General features: G+C 35.0%; 1 protein-coding gene across 3 annotated transcripts; it reads right to left on the bottom strand.

Annotated features, from left to right (window-relative positions):
* Positions 1-398: 398 nt before the first annotated feature.
* Positions 399-18,297, bottom strand: LOC134246486 (clathrin heavy chain 1). Of its 3 annotated transcripts, XM_062728859.1 has the most exons (32): positions 18,114-18,297; positions 16,176-16,383; positions 15,912-16,061; positions 15,678-15,796; positions 15,187-15,204; positions 14,846-14,860; positions 14,520-14,681; positions 14,275-14,388; positions 13,788-13,961; positions 13,469-13,666; positions 13,032-13,232; positions 12,743-12,835; positions 9,358-9,678; positions 9,150-9,242; positions 8,973-9,044; positions 8,683-8,863; positions 6,639-6,928; positions 6,163-6,305; positions 5,649-5,771; positions 5,281-5,392; positions 5,049-5,171; positions 4,797-4,942; positions 4,506-4,689; positions 4,199-4,391; positions 3,902-4,059; positions 3,618-3,782; positions 3,279-3,435; positions 3,017-3,135; positions 2,349-2,912; positions 1,950-2,171; positions 1,742-1,817; positions 399-1,620 (listed from the first exon to the last, which is right to left on the bottom strand). In XM_062728859.1, the coding sequence occupies exons 1-32, from the start codon at positions 18,153-18,155 to the stop codon at positions 1,493-1,495; spliced, it is 5,064 nt and encodes a 1,687-aa protein (XP_062584843.1). In that variant the 5' UTR covers positions 18,156-18,297; the 3' UTR covers positions 399-1,492. The 3 variants fall into 3 exon arrangements, with proteins under 3 accessions (XP_062584843.1, XP_062584844.1, XP_062584845.1); XM_062728860.1 differs by lacking the exon at positions 14,846-14,860; XM_062728861.1 differs by lacking the exons at positions 14,846-14,860; positions 15,187-15,204.
* Positions 18,298-19,535: the final 1,238 nt, after the last annotated feature.

The following is a 19,535-nucleotide window of genomic DNA, read 5'->3' on the forward strand; positions in this document are numbered from 1 at the left end:
AATGAACAATTATAAATAATGAAGGTAATGATTAGTATCCAAGACAGATGTCAGGTGACACAGTAAATAAAAATAGTGCACCAAATGCAGGTTATTCATTTTCCTGATCCTGTTTTGAGAACAAAGAAAGTGAATCAGTTCCTTATCAAGAGGAAGTGAGTCACGGAGATTACCCTGCATGGTGCCATTATAACATGTTCTTATGCTGCTAATGGTGTCATAGATCACACGGATCCTTAACTTCAGATTATACCATGATGGGTCATCGACAGCCGGGATGTTGCTTCCGATCATCGTCGTCAGCTGTTTACGTTGACAATACGGTGAAAAAAGAGAGATAACTCTTCTACAAATGTGCAAACCGGCCTAACCTCCCTTTGTATAAACAATGACCAGTGTTTTTAGTCTATAGATGTTTATTCTTGTTCTTTATTACACTTGTACGTTACTATTATAGCTAAAATCCAATGTTATCACACCACTGGATAACAATCTAGACCAAAGAAGTAGACAACGATAGAGATGAATGATCATTGCTTCTAGCTTGATAATAAAGAGCTGATCCTTAGTAGCAGATTGTGTAAACCAACAACACACATATTCAAGTTCTACAATCGTCCATTTATACAACACTGAAATTAATGCACAATAAAGTGGCTATGGAACGTCATAAACTATCATAAACTCCTTTCAATGTTACAATTTTGAGTATGTGCAACGATTCAAAGCTACTCTAGTGATATAATTTTTTAAATACCTATAAATAAATAATTCTCATGCTTTATAATAAAGCTCATTTAAATAATTGATTATTCACAAAAAAAATTCAATTCTTCTTAAAATCAGATGTCAAAATGAAGTTTCAAAAGTGCAAAATTTTCACACAATAAAAACATTAGCCATCATTTATGTAACAAATGGTGGAAAAATCAGGCTTAAATAGATGAAATCAGTTGATAGAAAAAAAAACATAAAACTTAACAATTGACTTTAACACTGCATCAACTTTCATGTGAAGCACTTTATATCAATGAATATATACATATTTGAAAAAGAAAAGATACAACTATCTTTTAAACTTAAAATCACAGAAAAAAATTAACATCTCATAAAATGATACAAGATTTTGCAGGTCCCTTGGAAATAATGATTTATATCAGGATTCTTCAAAAATCTGCCAACGCTAATATATATAGAAAAATTTTGCCTCTAACACTTAAGAATTATTCGTTTTAATTAAATCATAAGAGGATACTAAACAGAATTTCATTTACTGATTGGCTAATTTTGTCACTTTTTACTCTAACATAGATAGAATATTGCACTCGACATAAATTGGACCTGTTGTACAGCTTCTACAAACTACTGCATCATAACACATCACTGGCAAACTTTTGAATCTTCCATATCAATGTCAATGATATCACTTGTTCACTATATACACCATGATTGATGCTGGAAAACTTGGTATGACTATGAAGTTTGTTCACGGTTACATGCTATAGCCATAGGTGCCCATCCCCGGGTAGGCTGGGCCCCCATACGGGGGCTGGGGTGATGGGGCCTGAGGTGGGGGCATCATTTGTGAAGGTCCAGCAGTCAACATTAGTTGAGGCTCCGCTGCAATAAAATAAAGTAAAATATAATAAATGTTGGTGTTGAGTAACTTGAGTTTCCTTTACAATGTTTAAAGGTTAATGAAAAGTCACGGACTAAATGAATCATATTGAAATATCTTTACCAAAGACAATAGGCCTTTCTTCTGCTTTCTGTTCCTCCTCACTGCGGACATTTTCTGCTTGTTCCAGCTTATCAACCTGTGTAAAGAAATCAAAAAGTTTAATACATTTCTCTCTTCACTTTACAGCAAAATATAATGAAAAGTCAATTCTATTGTGCTTACCCTCTTTGTGGTGAATTTTTATTCAAAACAGATGTATTTTAATTACCTTGGAAATGTACTCCCTCACAACCTGAATCATGTAGGGCATGGCAAAGTCCATGATGTTATGCCTCCATGCCAATTCTAGTATAACATCCGGTCGCAGGAGATCGTAACACTGGAATAGACAGGCAGCGAAGCATTCATGATACTGATTCTCCAGGAACCAGGTAATCAAGTCCTCAGCTATTGCAGTGTCCCTCGACTCACTGGCGTAACACATGGCATCCTGCAATACCAAATCAAACATAGTTACAAAATGGGAGAAACAATTACTGTATTCTGTCCTCATCAAGCTACTACCCTGTATTTGATCTTTCTCCCTGCCCTTCATTTAAGAAGTTTAGATACAAATTCCAGATTTACTGTACATCTCCATATTGATGATGATATTCGTTAACTTTACCTTGAAAAGTTTGTCCTTCTTGCATAAATCCACAGATTGTTTCCATCTGTTATTCCCTTTGTATAGGTAGGCTGCGATCCTTCTGAACTCGATAAGTTCGTGTTTCTCCAGTCTCTGGGCCAGCATGATGTTATCGAAGTTCTCGTAGCCATCGATGGAGGCCTGGAGGCCTTGGTAATCCTCCTCCTCGATGAGGAGATTGTTCAGGGCCTCGTTGATTGCCTTGTTGTTGTTCTTCTGTACACTGCGGAGGTATGGCTTCACCAGGGAAATTTGTTTGACTTTGATGAAGAAATTAACAGCTCTTGTGTGGTCAAGACGCGGGGTCAAGACCATAAGCAAGTCATTAAGAAGTAAAGGCTTAAAGTCCAGGTAGAACTGAATGGCTTTGTAGTAAAGCTCAATGTTGGCCACTTTTGTGATGATATCCTTGAACTGACTTTCCTTCCAGGCTTCCGTTGGGTGGTTCATCATAGCAATGATGGCATTATCATACTCCTCATACTTATCATACAAGAAGACTAACTCCGGCCACAAGTGAGCTTGTTCGGCTGCTCTTAATACCTGAAAGTAACATCAGATATTTATTTCTAGGAAATGCTCCAGTAATAAAAATGTCAAACTTGTTTAATCAATACAAAGAAAAAAATTACAGAAGACAAACTTACCTTTGGAATGTTAACTCTAGACCAGAACAGTTCTAAATGCTCTCTCATCTTCTCTGGTTTGAATTTTGAGTATAAAATAGCTAATTCTGTGAACATACCCATATGGGCTCTTTCTAAACCTGTAAAATGACAAAATATCATAAATTATATGAAATTTTAATGCTTGTTTCCAGCCTTAATATTCTTACAGCTTTCACCATTAAAGCCTACTTATCAAAAAATTGGATCATTGTCCAAAGACTGTACAGTACATGATACTTGCCTAATGCTGCCTCTAGTAGGGAGATTAACTCCTCGAAGTAGCCTCTATCCTGGTAGTAATTAATTAATTCCTCTAACTCGTCAGCATGTACAACAATGTGAAGACCACACATCTGAGCCAGTCGGAACTCTTCATTGTTCACACAGGCAAAGCAAACCTGTCAGTACAATATTCATTATTATTAATTGATTGAATTAAATTCAGTAATCATACATCAAAGGAGAAAAATCCTGAATTCACAACCCTTTTTTATATTTTATGTCATTCCATTAGTTAGAAAATTTGAGTGCTTGATTTCCTTCTCAGGAAAACCAGTCATCTGTCTGTCTTTTTACTTACTTCTTTCCAGGTCTTGGTGCTGTTGGCTTTTCTTGCTCCATCAACAGCGCCCTGATACTCTCCCAGGTGGACCAGGGTGATGGCCAAGCGGGCATAGTTAGACACATTGTTGTACAGAAGTTTGGCAGCCTCATACATTTTGTTGTCAAAGCATCTATCTGCCACCTAATAAATGATATTTATGCATTTAAAAATTTACATTATTAATTTTTCTCTTTTTTTTTTCCACAAAGCTTTTTTTCCCATAAAAGAAAACGATTTTTCAAACAATATTTGTTGATTACCTGTGTAATGTTGGCGTGGTTTGGACCAGAGATAAACTCTTCCAAGTCTGCTAATCTGTTGGTCTTGGCATAAGCAAAGACTAATTCTGTTTCTATAAATGTTTCCCTTGCTTTCTTTCTTGCCATTTGTAAGAATTTAACCAAGTCTTCCCAGCTATCTGCAATCAAAAGAAATAGGTGAATGAAATGTTATTTCCTAATTTTCTTATACATGTAATCTGCCATTTAATTAGAAATTGGTTATGACTGCTATATCGAACATGAAATATACTCAGTACTTGAAACCTGACAACTTACTGTTGCTGGATGCTACATTGACAACTTCCATGTACTGAGATGGGTCATCAGCCTTGATAAATGAATCAATGGCTTCCTTCACCATGTTTTCATTCAACTGAGCACGTCCTAACTGGCTCCACACTGCTGGGTCATTGCAGCGTTCAGCAAATTCATAAGCACGGTCCAAATTCTTCACATTGTCTATCAGCACCTGTAATGAAAAGATTCATCATCAAAATATTCCTTATAACACATTAGTGTATCTAAAAATGATCTTTCTTTCATACAGAATTAAGTTTTCAGACTTTTTAGCTATGTAGCTTACCTGGATAGCGGAAGTGTTGACTTCAAACTTCTTGAAGATGGCAAACGCTTCTTCATACAGTTCATTAGTGATGGCAATGTTAGCAATGTCTGGGGCATCATAATTGTCCAGTCTATTGATGTATTCCATAACTCGTGTGCGGTCAGCTTTAATGGCTGTCAAAATCAGCAAGTTCTGCAAGTTCCTGATAAAAACACAACACATCTTGATTACTTCTTTCAACAACCACAAATTTTTGTTCATACAGTTATACATGTATATGTAGAAATTCTTTTCTCCTACGACTCTCACCTGTGCTCACTGAATACGGAGTTGTCTAGGACAATCTTCTCTAACAGCTCGATGAGTTCATTGGGTAGATCTGCTGTCATAAAAGCCTTCACTGTCACAGAGATGTCATCTGGATCCTGAGTCTCAGAGAGAGCTGTCTGCACCACCTACATGATAAACAATATATAATCAGGCCCTGTGTACAGTACCTACTAATCCTGACTGAATGTAGCCTCTAAATGTGCAGAGCCTTATGTCCATCTTGAATCTTACCTGGTCAATCAGCTGTCTCCTGTACTCATTGTCTTCATTCAGCACTTTAGCCCAGAGGTCAAGGTCTCTACGCTTTACCAGGTAACGTGACTGACTCTTGAACAGTGAATTCTCATTGCAAACCTGAAAAAAACAATGTTAAAATTTACCTTAGAGATAATGAATAGAAAAGTACTTACTAAATATAAACACACATTATGTAATAGAATCTAGTATTTAAAATGATCCTGACCTGAATGAGTTCTTCATCACACTGTCCTCTCTCATAAGCCACACAGGCCAGATGAGGGTCTCTCTTTTCACAGTATTTTCCTACCACTATACTATCATAAAACTGATTCTCCCTGAAAGAAAAGATTCAATATTGAAAGTTACAATTAAAAATATAATAACTACCAAAATCTAAGCAAACTTCTGTTAAATTTGCTATCAATGCTACAGTTCCTTTTAGTTGGAATTACTATGCCACTAATCATGTTATGCTGGATTAATTCCTTTAACCAAATGAATTCTAGTATCTTTTATATCTTAATGCCAAGAAACAATAAATCATACTAAATGTAAATACACAAAGTGATATAAATGCTTTATCAAACCTACTTGAGGAATCTTTCTGGGTTGTTGTTGCTGTCAATGTAGATTTTGGCTAGTGCATTGTGGGTAGCAGGTTCCTGTACTCCCTCATGTACCCTCATTTCCAACCAGGGCAGCAAAAGCTTCAGTCTGAATAAGGTACATATATTATAACAAGGGCAATTCTATCAATGTAACAGCAACACTACTTTTCTTTAAGTGAATTATTGGTATTTCTCAAATGACACATGAATTATTAAAAAAAAAATTTCTATTCTGAATCTGCAGAAGGGACACCCTTACAATGGTAATGTATCATAACTCATATTTCCTAAATTAGTGACCAAATTGAAAATCCAAGTATCATGCACATATCTGATATTTGCATAATTGATTTGCAAAATAAAAACTTCCTACTACTTTAAAATTCATGACTCTAAACAAATAATTTACATCAAACAAAGTTTTTTTTCTCGTAAATACAAATACACTGAAGATTCTACCCTCAAAGCACAACTCTGAAGTCACTTCATTCACTTACCTGTTTCTTTTTTCCACCTCCTCCACCAGTTCATCTGTAGAGAACTGTCCCTTGACCACCATGATCAGCTGTTTGATGGCATCTTCACTGCAGTCGACATCCAGCAGTCCACCGATAACAACGGGCAGACGAGCCGGGTTCACCTATAGAACAAAACAATACAATCAGTTACAGTGTACATATAATAGTCAGTGTCAATGATTCTTAGTTATGATCTGTTTGTTCACAAGCAAAGCTCAGTACCATTAAGAAATACTGGCCTGTCTGAGGAACAGTTCCTCTAGGATTTTCTACTGTATTTCTACATGAGGTCGAAATACTAAAATATGATTTATAGAAAAATCCACAGTGATTCATAATGCATTTTGATTGAAACTAATTTCTACCACTTTGAAGGGAATATATTTTGTTTTCCTGAGCAAAAGTTTGAATACTGAATCATTTGGTCTTTACAATATAAATTTGATGAATCTTACCTTCTGAATGTAAATTTCAATGTACTTTTGTAGATTGTTTCTGTACAGGTAGAGTACTAGATCGTGTACAAAGTCAAATCGGTCACAGACAATGATCAGTGGCAGCTGATCTGTCAGTTTGGCCTCCTTCAGGAAGTTCTTCACCCGCTCGGGATCGTAACAATTACTCTCACGACAGATTCTCTCCACTTCCTTGATCTGTCCAGTTTTACAAGCAGCCTGAATATACTTAAAATGTACATCTGCATCCTGACTAAAGTTGACAATCGATCCCAAGAAGTAAAACAAGCCTAAAATTAAACCATTCTTCCTGTTAGAAAATGTTGTTTTTAACCTTCAAATAACTTAATTTGAATATGATAGCAAAATATCTTCTTTATATTTTATGTCCTCTAATATACTCCTAGTTGTGATAGGAAGTTAACTTTTTTAAAATCAAGTTTCATGAACAACTAAGATACAAAGTTTGCAGGACATTCTAATTATAAGGTATTGTAAACAATGATCCAAATGTACCTTCAAAACCCTTAAATGACTCAAATATTAGTTTGCAGAACATTCTAAAACAAGGGCACCGCTAAGCGGAGCATCCCCTCGCGGCAGGAACATCACCAGTGATGGCAATATCTCATGAGAGATAAATTCTCTAGAGGGACGTTAAACATGTTAAAGATTGATAGTACAATCTTCTTTAATGTCCCTCTAATAAATATTTTGCTCATATGAAGGCTTGCCCGTGAAGAGCTGCACATTTTTTCCTATAATAGGCACTGACGGCCATTGAGCAGTGAGGGATCTTTTTGTACCAGCATCTATTGGGACATTGGCCCTTGGTTTACACGGTCTCATTCGAAGGACCAGTCTCCACGTCCCACAGTGGGATTCAAACCGGCAACATTAGGATCAACTCCCTTACTTTTGACAAAATAATTAGTGGAGCGTTGTTGTTGATCCAATTTTTTTTTTTTACAAAATGCAAAGCATCTTGGTTAGGGGGGGAGGCATAACATTGATACCTAATTTTGGGTAGTAAAGTTTAATATAAGGTATTTAATTGTTTTTCAGCTCTATTTATTTCTTTAACAAAATTATAGGGGGTGGGGGTGTCTATTTTTAACAAAAATCAAATTGCATAGCATTTAAATTGGGAAGGGGTGGGGGCATAATATGCATACGTAATTGGACAGTTTTCCTTATACCTAGTAGAAACATATCACGTATGCTACATGTACAAGTTTCAGTAATGTTAATTATTTACCTACCTAATTAGTATATTTCACAGTTCCAGGCAATATTCATTTTTTTCATAATGAAAAATAACAATGTACATCGAGAGTTTATTTAAACTTGTGGCATAGGCGTCGGAACCGCTGGTGGGGATAGACAATTTCTATGCATTGAAAATTGGGATTTACCTTTTTTGTTGGGTTAGCCCCCCCTTTTAATTTAACGTGCACCCCAAATTCCCAGACACCTGTTAGAATTTGGTAATGGAACCGCGACGTTCATCAAATTCTTTTAATCTGGTTTCCACAGACTCGACACGGATTTTAAACTGGTTCCCTAGCGGAAAAGGTTATTGTCAACTCGTACATAAAATGTCAGGGTTTCGAGGCAGTAAAAACGCGATATCTGAAGAAATAATTTATCACTGGACTTGAAAATTAATAGGCTTCTTCCTTTTATACTGCCACACAAGTATGTAAACGCTGAGAGTTGTTAATGCAAAGGTTCTCTGTCAATCTTGCCCACAAATGATTATTGTCAACTCGTACATAAAATGTAAGGGTTTTAAAAACAAGATATTCAAGAAATAATTCATCAATGGACTTGAAAATTAATAGGCTTCGTCCTTTTATACTGCCACACAAGTATGTAAACGCTGAGAGTTGTTAATGCAAAGTTCTCTGTCAATCTTGCCCACAAGGTAACGAACACACTAACACACACACGTACATACGCACATTCGCGATGCTATATCCCCTCCGCAACTAGTTGCGCGAGGGGATAATAATGTACTTTGCATTAAAATGTGTAAATGTACCTTCAAAACTCTTGAATGACTCAAATATTTCAATAAGGTTGTTAGTTCCTAGCTGTTCGTGATATTTGGAGGCAATCTGTACACACACTTGTAGGTTTTGTCTGATGTTGGCCTGAAGCATTGCTTTTAGACACTCTAAAGAATCCTCGACGGAGAGGGAACCAAAGTAGTTTACCAACCACTGAAAAAAAAATATCAAATTCAACTGTCGACCTGGACACAGAATGGTGAGTTATAATTTTGATCATACCTGTGTAAAAAATAAACTACTGTAGAATTGTAGTTCTTACTTCAGGGCTAAGGAGATGAGTGTGCACAACAGCTCTTTTGATGTCATAGAGATCTGTGTAGTGTTCTAATGCCTATAATTAAATACGGAAACATTTACCAACACAAAAATATGAATAATCAAAATTCAAAGACAGAAAGTTTAATTTAATCGAGTTATATGAAAATGAACAGCATACCCTTTGTAGAAGACCAGCTTTTTCACAGAGCTGGGCAATGTGTGCTCTATCGTAGTGTGTGAACATTTGATTTCCAAGGATAGCATCAGCCACCTGTAAAGAGAACATGTTAATGTTACTAATAAATCTGTTGATATCACACACAGAACAATATCTCATTCACAGTTACATGGGCTGGGAAAGATGTGACTGGCATAATAAACTTTACCTGGGGAGCAGACATGAGGTTCATTTCCAACAGCCTGGTTTGTAGAGGACCTTCTGATGGTCTGTTATTCTTCAAAGCATCCAGCAGGAAAGACGTACACTGCTGAATCAAGTTCATCTCCATGAACACATCAACAATCTGGTTCAAATCTGCCAGAGGTTCATCATCTTCCACCAACATCTGTGCAAACTGCAGGGCTTGTTCTGGGTTGATCCTCATAAGACTCCTTAGCAAGAAGATGTAGTCCGGCGTGTAGTTCACTTTCTTTGAATACATCACTATTTTCTGAAATTGGCCTGTCTCAGCAAAACATTGAATAACCTACAAGTACAAAGCAAAAAAAATTTGAACAGATCTTAAATAATTTAATACATGTGCATGTACACCTTTTCGGCTTTTTGCATACAGTAAATCACTTAATTTTCGCGACACCTTTTATTCCCAAGATAGTCATTGACTCTTGATTGGCGAAACAAAATCTTCATGAATGGTGGTTATTGCTCTATATAATCTTAAGGAATGCAATTATACATGAGAATTAAATTTTTGAGAGCACACTGTTTCGCATAATTACGTGAAAATAAAGTTCTCGCAAATAAAAAGTGATTTACAGTACTTTTTGTATAAACATACCAAGTATATATTACACTGATGAGGAGATTCTATATAATTCATCTTTTGTGTGTTGTATGAAACTTTTTTTCAGAATATAATTGTCTTTCATTGTATTTTTCTTTGAACTTATACATGCACAAAGAACTCAAACCATTTTTTAAAGTCTATTTCTACACCTGAGCTTATGATTCCGTTTTTTTAATGTTTGACACATTGTTTTATCTTCTATTTACGTAAACAAATATATATATTATATACCCTATGAGGCCAAAAAAAAAATTGTGTGTTTCTGATAACCCGACCGACCTAACCCTAGCACTTTTTACTGCAATTCTGGATTACGTACCAAAATTTCTTCTAAAACTAGTCTTCAAAACACGTGCAGTTAAAAAGGTGCTTGAATCAATAAAAATCGTCTTTTCAAGCATTTAAGATTTTACGTTTAGATACTAGACAACATTGCGGGTATCACAAACCCAAGTCCACCTCATGTTGTCATGGGGTTTAAGCTCAAGAAATGTCCACCTTCACCCGAAGTTAACGAATTAATAACTTTCCTCGGCACTGGACTTTGGGAAATTTATATGGAGATATTCATAATTTTGAAGCTAGCAAAGGATCGATGTTTGAGGCACGTGGGTTTAACTCTATTTCCCTTTAGACCTTTCTATCCTTTACACCTTAATGATGACTTTTGACGCATAGCTCCCAACCCTTAATGATGACTTTTGATGCATGTGTATTTCATTATTCAGTTGATTTGACTTGAAATAACCACTTGTTTACAAATTATCAGAGCACAGGTGGCCACCTGCAGGTTAACAATAGATGACTGCATCATACTACAGTCAGGAATCACGTGATTTACCTGTGTAAACAAACAAAACTGAAAAGAATCTTGGAAAGTCCCACCAAAATTCAAAATGGTGGACTGCTACATACGATGTTTTTTGAGCAAATAACTCAGTCAATACACAATACTTTCTCATCCAGTAAAGTGTATTACATTAAATTCAAGCTATAAACTACCTATTTCTTGAAAGTTTTGAAAATTTTAATGATCTATGAGTAAAATAAACTTAAAAATAAGATACGAAAATGTTGTGAAGTTCGGGGCCGCACAGTGCCGATTTTGTTACCTGTTTCTCAGAAATTCAAAAGATACCTTCCATTTTACACATATTTATCAATGTTAAGGTGTAGAAAATAATTATTTTAATAGAAATGGATCATTCAAGTACCGTACACAAATATGTTCAGAAATCAAGTTTAATCACACAATTCTGAAAATTTGTTGGCCAGATTGACATTGAAGTAGGACTACAATTTATTGATTTCCGAGGAATTAAACATATAAAAATGATAATAAATAAAAACTTAACCATCATTAATATCATCACACATAATTTTTATTATTTATACAGACAATTTTGGCTTATCAAAGCTGTTTTACCTGTTGAAAATATCTATATTGCGATTTACACCTGCTTTCACCTGAATTATTTCAAGAAAATTCTGATCAAAATTATGTTAATAGATTTGAAAAATTTAATTTACTGTACAAGCCCTTTATCATCATAGTTTATTTGTCAGGCCAAAACTTTATAATAACCGATTATGATAATAAGCATAGTCAGCTAAAATTCATCTCTGAGGTCTGAAATGAACATGATGAAATAACATGCCTGTCTAACATATTATTAGGTACATCATATACGTGTTATGTTACATATTTTTAGGTTTATTTGAAATATAAGTTAACTAACATGTCATTTTACATTAATTACTCACTGTTTTAACATTTTGTATAAATACATTCACTTTCATAAAGCTTAATAATCTCCGAACTCAATCTTCTAGATGCCTTGGCATCCATCTTGTTTATTTTCATTTTTATCTACTTTCGTTTTTACCTATATGAGCAATTCAATCGATCAATAATTCGGTTTTTTTAATTTGCATATGAAATTGAAAAAAAAACCTAAAAGAGATTCTTTTAAAGTATATAAAAAGTATATAAAAACAAACAAACGAAAGAACATTTAGATACAAAGATGTAAGTTAAAACATTTCAGCATGACACAACATACTTACCAATTACAAAATATTTACGGTATCAAAATAATGTTACAACAGTGCATGCACTAAAATTGTTTTTTACCAATCCAATGATATATATAATACATAGCATAAATGAAGTTTTTTGACCCCATTAGTTCAGTTTTAAACTACACACCAATTCATCTAAAATGGATCAAGGGGCAGCCAGGCAAAAACTCTAGTCTAAGGATAAGGCCAGTGCGTCAAATCATGGCATGAAGGGGTAAAGAGTTAATGATATAATGTCGGGTGATATTACATTCAACATCGACAGAACTCTGACATTATCGTCCTTAAAAGAAATGGGTATTAATCTTATATTTTTAACTAAACTTTTTTGGTTAAACGTGGCAAAATTTCATTATTAAATTGTGATTAAAATTCAAATGTCTCTTTCTGTAAATCAATCTCTTGCAATTGGTTCTGCTATCTAGGTCTAAAAAACAAAATATTATTTGTTAATATAATTTAAAATCCAATTTACCTAAAAAACAGTCAACTATAATGTTAAGTTAAAGTAAAAAGTCAAGTAAAAAAAAAGTAATTGCCTACCTACCTACCCTAATTTTGAGGGACATGTTACCAGAAACACAATTTTTTTTGGCCTGATGACACACAAAAAACTCGAGAAATGTGCCATATTCTATTTAAAACAGTCACCCAGAATTACCTTAGCTGGAACATTTGCCCTAAGATACACAGACAGTGCCAAGTTCTGATCCACGGTTTTGACTAGGTCTCCTAACTCTTCACTGCATTCCAACTGAAAAATGTATAAATTATATGATTAAAATTTATTTACATTTCCATATCACTTGCATTACATGTATGTATGTACACATGTAAGTATGTATGCACATTAAAAAAAAAAAAATCCCTAAAATACACGTATATAAAATATGTTCATCAATTAACATCAGAGACTAAGAGACTCCAGTTCCATTTAAATGCATTCTCACCTTATCTTCTTTTAGCCATTTTTCTAGCAGCTGTTTGCGACCCTGTTGTAGAACCGGGCGACACAACTCCAGTGTCTCGTATTTGTTCAGCTGCCCCTTGTCCAGCAGAATACCAAAGTACTGCAGCAGTGGAGAGCTCTGGCCAGGCTGTGCTGCAACCTGCTGGAATCTCTGAATGGTCTGGGGTGTCCTCAAAATACCCTGAAATAGGCACAGACTATTAACATCCAAAATGGAATGTAAATATGAGCAAAGCCTAACAACACAACACATGCAGGATTTTGTTCAAAATATATATGGTATACTGCCACCCATGTTTGGTTTTTGTGACTGGATAATTAAAGCCTACCTGTAATAACTTCACACTCGTACACATTCCACATCATCTCTTTATTATATATTTAACACACTTCATGCTGCAGGTTTGACTTTCTTACCTTTGGAGCACTTGCTGCCACTTTAGCAGCCTCTTGGTAGTTTCCGCTCTGGAACAGGTTGTTGAACTTCCTCACAAACAGGTCCTCAGCTCCGGGTAAGTTAGCCCTGGAGGCGATCTTCAGGGCCAGGTCTGGGTTCTGGAGGTTATTGGACACGTACTGCACAATGTTGTCTTCTTCTACACTAACTGACAGAACCTGTACAGCACAAGTCAATAAATTCCTTAGCAAAGATTCAGTATCATTAGAGGCTTTAATTGTAGATGTCAAAATAAGCATTCAAAACTACTGTAGAACAGTGCAATAAATCTAAAATCACCTGTCCTTTTCTGTTGACACCAATAATTCCAGATGTTGCTTCATGCGGTGCTGTAACAAATATTGTGTCTCCACTGATTCTGTTCATATAGATACAGGTACCAGTCTCAATGTCGTACAGATGAACGTATCCATACTTTGTAATAAGGAATGCTACACCATGTTTTTGACTCATCTGAAATTGAAAATTAAAACAATTCTTGTATTGTTAGGGTCTTCTTTTCCTCCAAATTTTAATTTGACTTAAAAAACATGCAAAAACTACATTTATCATTTAATATAATGAAATCTTGCCCAATAGATCTGCTTATTGAATGAGACAAGATTTACGTCCTCTCCAATCACTTACAATACAAAGTTTAAAGTCATCATACAAGGTTTTAATCAAAATATTGTATTCTAATTTATTTACACATAAATATTGCTCATGATAGCTATGATTATGATGATAAATACGTTTTCAACAATATAATGTATCTAAAACCTACCTGCATTGCTACTGGAAAGTCATTCTGTGCCTCTGGTGGGAAGAACACATCTACAGCTTTTTTGGCAAATGGCTGATTTCCTTGGGGTGGCTGACCAACTTCTATGATATGTAGCTGTAAAATATTCCATTTTATTAGCCAATGTACAGCAAACAACCATACAAGACACAAAGCTTTTATAAATCTGTCATATTCTACTGACATCAAACATTATACTATATCTTCACCAATTGAATGAACCTCACCTTTCCTCCCTGGGCTCCTCTTACAGCAAAAGCGAAGAGTGTGGATGGGTTGGGATTACCTTCCATTTTGAACTGAGAGAATGCTGCAGCATGGCCTTCTATTGGCTGGCTGATCTTCCTCTCCACAGAGTACAACTGCATGGCCCCCACAACTCGGTTTTGCTGTTAAAAAATAAAACATTATAATTATTTGTGTATTTCAAGGTTAGGCAGTGTTCTGCTACTCTAATTGCTTGGGTTTGTTGGGCGTGAAGTAAGGAAATCCCATGGGCTCTTATATATACTTGTTGGAAAATTTGGAAACGGGATTAGGTGGCAATACTTACTGCATCTGCACTCATCTAAAAGTAAGCAATGACTAGTTACTGACACAGATTCACAAGCACGTGTACATTTTACATGATTTCTACCCACCTTAATACAGACCCTAAATCTATCAGAGCTACACAAAGTTATCTTCTATTTTGAAGTCTGAACTGAAAATGGCATGTGATATACCTCATGCAGCACCACCAGACAACTACATTACCTGCTTCATCAAATTTTGTTTTAAGATCATGCATATGGGCTCTTATCTCATTTTTAAGTGAGTATATTTGCCCATTGGGGCACTTTAAGGGGGCAATACAATGTAACTGAGGGAGGAGAATACTGTGATTATACTTACTCCTCCTTCGGCCCCAGTCTGAAATTTGAGAGAAGTAAGAGTTAAGGATGCAGACACAAGCCCCTGACAACAAACCACAAACCCCTAGCTTAATTCCTACACCAACCAATATTGACACTTTGTATGACTGTCTTGAGAGTTGAGGCTTGTGGAGACACACATAATATGAAAGTACATGTATTTCTGAAATAGGGTTTTTAAAATATGTAAAGATTTTCTACATGAAAAGAAATAAATTTCTAGACACTATTTCACAACTTCGCATAAGTAATGTTAATTACATTTCACAAATGTCTACATATTTACCTTTTTTATTAAAAAATTAGTTTGTAAGCCTGGCAAAGTAAAGCAAATTATACACTGCTTTATCAGTAAGCATTCAGAAAATATACTTTTGTAAATTACTTGTAGCTCATTATGCAAATGCCAAGATAAAATAAAATGCATGCATGATAAGCAGATATGCATTATGTACCAAACTTTCTGCATACCTGGGCAGAAATTCCAATCACAAGAAGCCATTTCTGGGCCGCATCAGTTCTGTAGTTTATAATCTGACATCCAGCCAAATTGGTGTGTCTATCAAACATCTTCTGGGGTTGGGAGTCACCTAATAACAAATTTTACCTTAAGTAGAATTCATAGGAAACTTGTCAATTGAGCAGTGACACCAAGTAAAATATTATATTGTTACACATAAAAATTTGGACCATCTAAACCCTTACCTTCCATGCTCCAGTGGTAAACACATGCTTCTGTGACAAGAGCTACAGTGTTGACCGAAATCCACTTCCAGAATATCACTTCTTCTGTCATTGTGTGAGATTTCATTTTACTTTTCATCTCAATATTGAAAATCTGCAGAGTCTTCCCAGCTGTTAAGAGAATACAGCATTACAGATGTGTACACAATTACAAGTTCATTTTGTTCAGCTAAAAAATTCTCTTTCACTTATCTCATTGGAATGCATCATGAACTGCTTCATTACCTTTCAATGCAATAACTTTGCTTGTAGGATTCATGATGGCTGAATCAGCAGAGATTGGCCTGCGAATTGGGTTGGCAGTGTCATTCATGTCAATGATGATCACCTGGGCAGTATCACCAACCTTCTCTCGGACACAGATGTACTTGTCCGACTCCATTGTAAGGGTACTAAACCCAATATTTGCAGCATTGATTCCAACATTTTGGAGCTACAAAGAGATATATTATTGTAAAAACTCCAATATAAATTTCAGAAAAATTACAAGATGTAAAATATTTGAATTGAAAAAAAAAAGACACAATATACTTCATATGCCATGTTCAACGAGAATGGGTTCCCTAACTTTGTAAATGCCAGACATACTGTTAATCAATAAATGATCTACATAAATCTGACACAAATGCTCTGCATAACACTGACATACAGCTTACCAAATATTGATTATTATTTTTCCAATTACTTATTCTAAAAATACAAGCATCTTTGACTGAATTTTTATGATGTCACTTTATGCTATATTCAAATCTTAAGTTCAAGTTTAAAGTAATGTTTCATTGCCAGCTCCCTCCTTGGTCTGAAAATATTGGGTTGGCAGGTAGGTGAGAATGCTTTTTGTGACAGGCCTGTTTTTAAGTCTTGGTAAAGAGAAAATATGTTGACTAAACGGAGATGGCGATGGATAGGGCATGTGTTAAGGAAGCCAGCCAACAACATCACTAAAGTAGCCCTTAGATGGACACCAAAAGGGAAGAGGAAACCTGGTCGGCCAAAGGCTAACGACTGTTGAAAAAGAAATGAGGGACCACAAGCTAATGTGGGGAGAACTAGAAAGAAATGCTAAAGATAGAGAGAAGTGGAGAAATCTAGTCCTTACCCTATGTGCCCACGGGCATAACAAGGACTAGGTAGGTAGGTAAAAAGAAAATAGATTCCATAACGTCTGCAAGTTAGTAACCAGTATTTTCAAACTCTAATTCATTAATCAATTAAATTGTCAATATTAGGCACAAGGCTTACTGGTAACTACATCACACAAGTTATGGAACTTATTTTTCAAAACCTCATAATTAAAAGGTCTGGAATCTATTGTGAAGAAAATAGCATTTAATGTGTTTATAGCAGTCTAAAAGGAAGAAATCAGAAAATCATTTCTGTTATCTCTTTCTATATTACTATAAAGATAAAATATTATCAAAGTCTACACTGATGTGGATGATAATACACCTTTATGATTTTCTTTGTATTAATTTTGTTTTTCTGAAAAAGGATTTTCTCCTTTCACTATTCTTCTCCATCAATCATGTCTTAATGCATTGTATACAAATACAAAGCACTATCTCTTGTTAATTGCAGATTAAGGGAAAACATCTAGGACATCCACACCATGTAAATAAAAATATCTTTTTTATTTGCTACAAAAGGAAGAGCTAACTACAACAAACATGTATGTCAGAGAGCCTGTGGGCATCAACTGACTAAATATTGTGTGTTATTGATCATGTTTATTGCTGTCTTGGACTACAGTAAAGAAGTACAGAGACACATCTATTTTGGGAAAACAACCGAAATTCAGGAATCCAAACACTGAGCCATTGAAAGGTTGAGATAAAAGGGATTTAATATATTCTGAAACCAATGAACAGACAGAAGAATAAAATAGCCAGGTGCTGCATTTGTAAATACCAATATCAGCTTCCGGTCTGCAAGTTCCACCCCCTTTCTACGGTACATAACTTACGCGGTGATTGAATCAATACCAGCAATCAAAAATTGAAAGGGGCAGATACTTGAAAAAACATTCGATAATCAATAAAGACTAAGTGACATCCATATTAAAATACGTAAACACCTGTTTAAGAATGCAAAAACGAGGGGCGTGTTTGGGATTTCTGTAACGTGTCGCCAAAGATGAGTAATGCATTATTGAATTATACGCACCTGCAAATGCTCCTGAAACCTAATGGGAAGCAGCTGTGACATATTCTGTAACCAATGCCCCCTCCGTTTCTTTATAACACGCCAACTTACAGAGAGCTTCGAAAAAGTTAAATATAACCGGTGACTTGTGCTGTGACCGTCCTTACGTTATGCCAATATGGCGGCCACCGGGTAAGAAATAGTTCCGTATTCATCCGCGATGCCAATGATTTGGGGAACAAATCCGCTTCAATAAATACACATATTTTGACATAGTGATTTAGGTTTTAGAATTCATTTTACTGCAATAAACCTTTTATTCATCAAAATAAATCAAATTATCAGAGATCTATATTTTGTTAAAATGTCATCAACAAACTACGTCACATAATTCATTCAAGAATTCATTTCCGGGTCAAGTAGTAAAATATCATGTGATGATAATCACTCACCTGTAACGAGAGAGAGAGAGAGCATGGAGAGAGAGATAGCCTGTCTCTTTTGATTTTAATACAGCAATCCCTTTGACAACCTTGCATTAAATCTATAAGATGTATATGTAGTTAAAAAAACTAAAAGTAGCACCCCACGTTGCCTCAAAAGCATGCACTTCAACAAACACATAAATATATACATGGACAAATGTACATGTCCTATATACAGATAAACGAAACTGCTAGTTAGCTGATATATTTTAAAAAAAACTTCATTAGGAATGACCTACAAAGTTGTATAAAAATTTTTACATTTGATCTATTCATGCACTTTTTATATCTCTGTGTCAATTTCTCTGATAGGTATATATAAGGTATACATACTTATCCTTAATATAGTATACACCATTTTATCTAGCTGACATTTTAATGATGTATCCTAATAAAATTGCTTTCTAGTATGCATGTACTTATTACAATTAAGTGGAGCAAAATTGAGACTGAAAGACCAACCACCAGCTGCATGCAATTTAATATTCCTATCATCCTATGCATGAGCATATGCATGGCTTAATTTTTCATCTATAAACTATTAAATTATTAAGAGAGAATGTCACGAACCGTCAAGCTTCTTCTATATATATCATGGAAACTTAAAAAAATTGCTTTTTTAAATGGCATTGATAGTGAAACATTTGGGATGCGCTGATAACATTTTGGTATAAAACATGTGACCTTTGTGAACCGTTACCATGGAAACCATGACCAAACCTCCCCAAGTGTGCAACCATATCGGTGAAAGTATATTTACTACATTTTTAATTTGTAGATACATAGGTGTCACATCTTATTAAATCAAAGTTAAAACACATAACCATAGAAACTTATTCTAATATTTTTACCACTAAACATCACTGGTAAGGAAGTAAAAAAAATATTTTTATGCTTCTACAGTGTTCTATATTCTAGTTTTGTCTTAAATAATTAAGCCAAAATAAGAATTAAATTC

This window comes from Saccostrea cucullata, unplaced genomic scaffold, assembly GCF_032062105.1.
Source record: "Saccostrea cucullata isolate Sc308-1 unplaced genomic scaffold, CSIRO_AGI_Scuc_v1 ctg2, whole genome shotgun sequence".
Classification (NCBI taxonomy): domain Eukaryota; kingdom Metazoa; phylum Mollusca; class Bivalvia; order Ostreida; family Ostreidae; genus Saccostrea; species Saccostrea cuccullata.

What these genes read in the sequence shown, in the direction of transcription:
- LOC134246486 (XM_062728859.1), bottom strand. Translation starts at nt 18,155, where the DNA reads ATGTCACAGCTGCTTCCCATTAGGTTTCAGGAGCATTTGCAG. An exon ending in TGGCAGCAAGTGCTCCAAAG is followed by an intron (nt 13,233 to 13,468) that starts GTAAGAAAGTCA and finishes TGCCTATTTCAG; the next exon opens with GGTATTTTGAGGACACCCCA. An exon ending in AGAAGGACAAACTTTTCAAG is followed by an intron (nt 2,172 to 2,348) that starts GTAAAGTTAACG and finishes TTGGTATTGCAG; the next exon opens with GATGCCATGTGTTACGCCAG.